Source organism: Octopus bimaculoides, chromosome 6, assembly GCF_046866305.1.
Source record: "Octopus bimaculoides isolate indiv1 chromosome 6, ASM4686630v1, whole genome shotgun sequence".
In the NCBI taxonomy this organism is placed as follows: domain Eukaryota; kingdom Metazoa; phylum Mollusca; class Cephalopoda; order Octopoda; family Octopodidae; genus Octopus; species Octopus bimaculoides.
This window is the reverse complement of record NC_142933.1, coordinates 48,098,004-48,106,250: the sequence shown is the minus strand read 5'-3', so window position 1 is coordinate 48,106,250 and position 8,247 is coordinate 48,098,004. Positions and strand designations below refer to the sequence as shown.

At 31.5% G+C, this 8,247-nt stretch overlaps 1 protein-coding gene across 1 annotated transcript in view; it reads right to left on the bottom strand.

Annotated features, from left to right (window-relative positions):
• Positions 1 to 5,230, bottom strand: part of LOC106873400 (glutamate receptor ionotropic, kainate 2) — a 53,635-nt gene extending 48,405 nt beyond the window's left edge. Inside the window, exon 1 of the mRNA XM_014920749.3 lies at positions 4,860 to 5,230. Within this exon, the coding sequence (XP_014776235.1) occupies positions 4,860 to 4,983 (124 nt within the window). The 5' untranslated portion in view covers positions 4,984 to 5,230. The remainder of the gene's footprint in view (positions 1 to 4,859) is intronic.
• Positions 5,231 to 8,247: the final 3,017 nt, after the last annotated feature.

Sequence of the window (8,247 nt, the reverse complement as noted above, 5' to 3'; positions counted from 1 at the left end):
ATATATAATTTATTCATGAGTAATATGTCTGTTATGTTTATACACTTATTAGCTGCGGAATTTCGTCTAGCGTTAAAAACACTTGAATATCTCAAAACCTCAGTCTTTTTCTAATAATAGATGTCTTATAGAGACTTTTCCACGGACGAAATTCCGCAGTTAATAAAGATACGCTTTAAGTATATGATATCCGTAATGCATGCGTTATTAGAACTGCTATTTCAAAATTTGATTTCGTATATCTATTCATTTGAACACTACTACTTATTATTATTATGAAAGAGGGGTTCTTGATTGTAGAGCTGATTTTGTATATTCTTCTCACTTCATTGTAAAACATATATTTCTGAGGAACTTATAATGAAGAATATTGAACCCCGATCTTTTAGAAACAGTCGTCAGTTTGCTGCCTAAGTTTTTAAATCAGATATTAAATTATTTGCCATCTAACTTGTCAATATCTTCAACTATATATATATATGAATATATCTGGTCTCTAACAATAAAGTAAACTCAGCTTATTTCAAAGAATACTTAACCTTATTATTAGGACACCACTGTAATCATTAGTTAGTTTCTGGGAATAATTTATACATTTCCAGGCGGTACTGCGCAGTCTTATGAAGGAAACAAGTAAAAGAATCTGAAATAAACTAGCCATAAAATCGTTTAAAAATTACATCACATGTTACTTAAGCTATCTATGGAAAACAGTTTTACACTATATTTCATCTGAATGAAATTAGCAATAAAACTGTTTTTGAAGATCTAAAAATAAATCAATTATAATTTCTGTGGTTCAGTTCATAGCTTAGTAAAATTAACTCTTTTTCATTTTTCGTAACGGTTTACCATGTAATCAGGTATCAATGACTAATCAGCAAAGTTATTGGTCAATGAATTGGTCAATCTAACTGGTAATGAGTAATTTGTTTACCTGTCTGGTTGGTGGGCAAAATGCTCTATTTAAATGTTTTGAAAGTGCTAGAAAAAACAGCCAATTACCCCTCAAATTACGTCCAAAAATAGCAAGAATACAGTGGATTACGCAGTTTTCAATGTGCCATTTCTAAACTTTTTGTCACTGTTTCGAGCTGGTCTAATGCTAAATAATTATAATTACAATAATTATAATAACTTCTTTTAAACGTTGATTTCTAGGAGAAAGAAATCATTGCCCGTATGTTGTAGTAGCGCCTACTCTGATAAAAAAAAAAAAACTTAGAGAAGATCGGGTAAACCACATGTATTTAATACAAATTTCGAATGTTAAGCTCATGATATTGCAGAGCCCTCAGATAACGGCCTTCAGAATAACATTTGTCATTTCAGAGTGGTCTTGTAAAGTTAGATACTATCTGTTTGTTACAGGAAGTAAGTTACAGAACCACATTGATCCCAAACACTTTCAGCTTTACCAATCAAATGATGACATTAGTCGTAAAACCGACAGCGACATCGATTATAATAACTACGTAAGATACAGCACCCACTGTTAGATTAATCATGAAGAACACAAAAAAAAGTTTCAACAACTGTACCCTTAGTAGCATCAGTTGAAATTTCTATATTAATCATAAAATCCCTAGCAAGTCATCATGATACGAACAATTATAGCTATATCATCTCAATAACCTCATATTTCATAACAGTAACGGTTACATTGTGGAATGTATTTAGTTACGGTCCTTTACATTCTGAGTCCAAATCCTGCAGCGGTCACTTTTGATTTTCATCTTTCTGGGGTTGATAAAATAAAGTACTAATCGAATACTAAGGTAGATAATCGACTGTTCTTATGCCCAAATTTCTGGTGTCCGCCTCTATTTGAATGGGTTGTTTACCAAACTAGTCACATCAATCACAGTAATCATCTAAACTTCAAAAAACATAACAACTTCATTTAGAGCAGTTACACACCGATAACAACATTTAGCTATTTTTGTAAGGAAAAAAACTGGGTTGCCCAAGCCACAACTTTAAATTGTGGTGAGGATGAGAAACTAAATGAATATTTATTTATCATAACTTTGTATAAACCGGATTATAACCTGAGTTACTCAATTTATTGGAAAATAATAGGACATTTTGACCTAAAGTATAAGCCAGAATTGAAAGCAAATAAAATTTCGGTGACTATAACTTCTTGTCAATCGCAACTAGACAAAAGTGACAACTCTGATTTTCTGAGGTTTGTTTCATACGAGAAAAATTTATACCTACTTATGTATATTACCGGAGTTTATTCTATTTAACTGGATAAACCAGAAAAACAAAGCAAAAAGTAAACAAAATAAACTAAAAAAAAACAAAAAACGATAAACCTAACATGAAGTTTGTTCAAATGGGAAATTAATCTAATCTATGAATATGGAAAAGCCACTTGAGGAATGAGTTTTGTAGTGGATAAGCAATAGAAAACGAGTTTGTTTAAAACTTTAGTACTGTACAATAAAACGGATTACAATTAGTTCTGATAATGAGTATTCAGTTCTACGTTCAATTGAATGAACGTGTACATGGTTGATTATTCCAGAAGCAATTTTCAAACAGAATGAGCGTGACAATGCGTAGCAAAGTTTGACTTTGAATTATGAGTACAATATTAATCAACAGTTTCACTCAACAATAAAAACACCATCTACAAATTCATTAATGATATTTTTTTTAGAATTTACAATAAAGAATTATGATTAGAAACAGAAATGAGCTCATGCATATGATGACTATGATGCTGAACAAACTCATCAGTCTTGTTGACGTTTCGTTGTGCGTTGCAATATACATAATTCTGCATTATCACATTCAAGTGTTGAATATGCAAAGAGTACCTGCGATATACAGTCGTCCTTTGTCTTTCATCCATATAACGTTATGAAACGGCCTCACCTTGCATTCGACATATTTGTAGTTTTTCTTTATCATTACTTCAAAAGAAAAAAAAAAGGCGAGAAACTTAGAACAAATTTTTGATAAAACACCAGCCATAGACCAGCAACATGTAGTTCAGTACCTCACATCTCCGAGTTCGAATCATAATGTGTAGACCCGATTTTATTAAGTTTTGCTCGTTAATGTACATGTATTATAGTCTCATCACTTTTGATTGTTAATACTCAAATATATACATATTAAGCCGTTCGATTATATTTAAGAAACCTTTCTTGCGCAAAAATGTTATTGCCTGTGCAAGAATGGGCCTAATGTTTATACAAACTAGGGTGTCAAGCTGGCAGAATCGTTAAGCACGCCGAGCGAAATGCTTAGCCGCTTTTCGTCTGCCGTTACGTTCTGAGTTCAAATTCCGCCGAGGTCGATTTTGCTTTTCATCCTTTCGGGGTCGATTAAATAAGTACCTGTTACGCACCAGTGCGTAACAGGTATTTATTTAATCGACTTAATCCATTTGTCTGTCCTTGTTTGTCCCCCTCTATGTCCACCCCCCTGTGGGCAATAAGGAAATAAATATTTATACAAACTGCATTTTGTTGATACGCAAATCAGTTCTCTTTCAGAGAGCGGTAGGGTGATTTAATGTGATATTTGCGTGGTGCATTTAGCAGGTCGGGCGACAAAGCAGAAGTTCCCTCATCGGTTCGATTGTCAGTGTGCTCGTTATGTAATATATATTAATAATCTTACTTCATATAACAACGTTTAGGTGTAAATGGTCCGGATATATGTGTATGCGTGTCTGTAATAGTGATAGCAATTTGAAAAAAGAAACAGTAGTATAATTTATACACATCCATACATCCACACACACACACGCATATGTGCATGCTATAAAATTTATAGACATTCTTATATGCACACACATAAATCCATGCGTGCGCGCACACACGCACACACATACATACACACACACACACACACACACACATATATATCAAATACTGGTTTCAAATTTTGGCACAAAGCCAGCAATTTCGGGGAGGTGGGGCAAGGTGATTACATCGACCCCAGTGTTCAACTGGTATTTATTTTATTGATCCCGAAGAGATTAAATGCAAAGTCGATCCTCGGCGGAATCTGAATTAAGAACGTGAAGACGGACGAAATGTCACTAAGCATTATGCCCAGGGTGCTACCGATTCTGCCAGCTCGCCTTATATATATATATATATATATATATATATATATATATATATATATATATATATATATATATATATATATATATATATATATATATATATAATATTAATATTTATGCGTACACATGCAGATATACATTACATATAATTACATCTACTTGCATATATATGTACACACACACACATACGTAAATATGTATATACATACATGCATGTATACATTTATGTATGTACTTATAGATATATTCATAAACATATTTGTGTATATATATAAATGTGTACATGTCTGAGTTTGATCAACTAAAAACAAGAACTCTCAAGGCGATACCTCAGCATATACATGTATAAATGTGGCTTTACATATATATATATATACATATACATACATACACATACACATAAGTACATACACACACATATGTATATATATATATATGTGTGTGTGTGTGTGTGTGTGTGTGTGTATATTCATATATGTATATATATATATATATATATATATATATATGTTTAAAAAACATAAATGGATAAAATAATCGCTCGCTTGTACCACTGAGGATTAAAAGAAGGTTGATCTAATTTGACTTGTATTTCATTCAACTTTGCCATAAAACAGCTCAGGCCCGCGGCAAACATTCCCTAAAAAATAACATTTCTATAAGATATGTCCACATGTGAAACAATATGTGAGTGACTGTGTGTGAGCTGATTGCGTGTTCGCACGCATGTTTATGAAATTTATAAGAAAAACAAACAACTTACCAATTCTTAGTTTAAGGATGTTGGAGGATGACGTGCAGTTTGGTATGAAGGCACAAGCGAAGATATAGCGGTGGAACGATAATATTTGGCAAAAAGTAAGTATGTAGAAAACGAACGATGTCATGATGGTTAAATGTCTCTGTAAGAACTTTATAGTTCATATGAAAAAAGTAGGAAATCCTTTAAAAAACACTAAATAGAAGTCTTCCTGGTCAGTTCACTCTTCGATAAATATGACTCTTCTTGACTGGATCCCTGTCCGATAATTCAACTTTGAGGAATTTGTTATGCAAATTTGACAATAATAAACTGGACAATTGATTTACTCCGCGTGTTTTTCATCTTGGATGAAATAATGATAGATTAAAAGTGAAAGTAGGAGAAGAGTGAAAAAGGACTAGAAAGTGAGAGAGAAGTATGTGAGTGCATGAAAGATATAGAGAAAGTCAGAGTGAGAAAATAAAGAGAGAGAGAGAGAGAGAGAGAGAGCATAAAGAAATTGAGGGTAGTAGCATAAATAAAAACAAAGCAGATAATTAATAACAAGGACGATTCCAAACGCCAAAGGTGGGTGATAAATATTTTAAGAAAATAATATATATATATATATATATATATATATATATATATATATATATGTGTGTGTGTTTATGTGTGTATGTATATGTATGTTTGTATGTAGATGTGTGTGTGTAGGCAGTCAATCATACAAACACACCCTTAAATGTACACATATGTATTGTTCACAGATAGTTCGAAATGAAGATGTTAAAATGATATAGAATAATTAAAGTGAACTTTAAAAGCCGCGTGAATTTCTCTTGTGACTAGTCGAGTGAAAATACTTAGAATTATACATAAGGCGCAACGTACTTTTTAACTTTAGGTTGACATATACAATGTTTGAGACTAAACAGGATGCGAGCTTTCCTAAAAATTTATTGATTTCTATCTCACTAAATGCCAACAGAGTAAATATACCACTAATAGCATTAATATGTTTTTATAGAAAGTGTTATTGGAGGATGCGATATATACATTTTAGGAAATGTATTTTAACCAACATTACAGAAAATGCTTTCATTCTTCATAACTCAGTGTGGTGGTGTATGACAGAATCAGTAGATTATCATCCCCTTACGTTTTGAGTTCAATTCCCACTGGCGTCGAATTTTCATTTCATCATTTAGGACTATATAAAATAATACCCCTCAAATACCTGGTCGATATAATCTACAAACTCTTGCTTACCAAAATGTGTGACTTTGCGCATATCATAGAAACTACAATTTGAAATTATTTTCTACGAAATTTTCGAGATTCTAATTTAATATCTAACATGTTTTGGTTTTGTCTCTCTAAATTCCGAGTTCAGTTTTCACCAATTTTTGCTTTGCCATTTCCTCCGAATTAAAGATCGACAGGATAAGTATACATTGCCTTTATTCAACTGACAAAATCTGCCTCTGCACAAAACTCTTAACATGGAAATTTATAATAGGCCTCTAGTGCAATGTTAATTTTTTTACGATTAAAAAAGACTATTCTATAGCAATAAATATGTACTTAATCTAGTTTACGTGGTTAAAATGTTCCCTATTCAAAACAAATGCACTTGGGCAACGGAATACACCATCCACATATTGTATACAGTTTTAAATGATGCTTTAATAAATAAAAGATGCGTTACTTTTACGTACGTATCTGTTACGAACAAGCAATTAACTTAATGTGAGAAGTAAGTATCAAATCAATGTATTTAAATTAAAGTATCGGAATTTTGGGTTAAAAAGAGCACATGACTTTATAATCCACGAGTTTTTTAAAGATAATTTTTCATAATACATCGAATAAAGTTAAAATTGAATTGTGGCATTATTTCATATACTTTCTGAAAACAGTTTTAAACAGCGCAGTCACCATCAAATATTCGTAGTCTTCCCTCTTAAAATAGCAAACCTTTTCTTGTTTGATACAACTGGAATACATAGGTCAAACATAAGCAGGTAATAACAAGACATGGGACCAGATTCCAATTATACTTTACTTTGATTTCCATTCTCAGAAATTGATAAAATATATACTTCTTACGCACTGAATTCAATTTAATATATTAAAAAATTCCTATACAAATTTGTGACTATATGTCATTGTGAGAAAGCAACGATGAAATCTTTACAATTGACATAGAGCTTTCATAAAGATTCTGAAAGCTTTTGTAATGACATCTTCATTGAGTTTTGAAATATTTACCTTTTTAGTGATCATTTCAAATTAAATTCAATAAATTTTCAACACGCCTAGCTTCAATCTTCACTGTTTCTACGTAAGTATATTATTTCGAGTAGTTATTTTATTATTCATTCACTCAAGAAGAGTAATAGATAAAAAAAATAATACACTACAAAGTAATTATTTAATTTTGATAATTTTCTTTTGTTAGCTGGAAAATAAATCTCGAAACGTGATTCTTTATATAAAGCAAATATGTTTGAATGGCATTTCAAAGACTGAATTATTTAATTTCAGTGAAGTCGGCAATATTTTCCTTGAAACCATATAAATATAATCCTTCATGTAACTTTATAAGTACATTTATTAAAGTGCCTATACAAACGCATTGTTTGTAAGCTAATAAGTAAAATATTATTCAATAATATGAATAGTGCTAAGCAACTAACAATCAACTCAGGTATTTAGACAAAATATCAAAATCTATTTGATTCACAATCGACAGAAAGAGCTGTCACTGTTGAAAGAATGGAATTTAAATTCATTTATATGGGATTCGTAATTTTATATACAGATATATTTATATAAATATATTCCCCTGGAAAATATTTGTAACTTCTCTAGTTACAATAAATTCATTCCTACGCTGTTAAATTTATATTCAATAAGGAGAACTTGTGAATTTCAGAGTTAGGTGTGACATGATAATGTCATGACTTAATATAGTAACTGCGGTTATAGTTTTAAGAAATTTGTCTCTTACTTTTAGGATCTTTCTCTAGGTATTAGTGTTAGCTATTGGGGTTGCAGACTTTTAACTCCTGGTATCAGCGTATAATCTCTGACTGCATATTTTCATGATTCAGTCAGAGGAGGAGTGACAGTGTCCATGACCTTTTTCATGGAGTCCGAGACTGGTGAGAGTAAGAGAGAAAGTTATATCTTCAATCCGAAGATCGGGGCCTAATAACTGCAAACTGAACAAACCACGCTAAAAGTATCTAAATGCCAGATAGGAGTGTTAAGTATAAAAGCTATATGATGATATGCATAAATATTGCTTTGTCATCAAAAAAGTTTATATTATGCATTTGTTAATCACGTTTGTGCAGACTATTAAATATTTCCTTTTCAACTCTGCAAACTATTCCTCTCA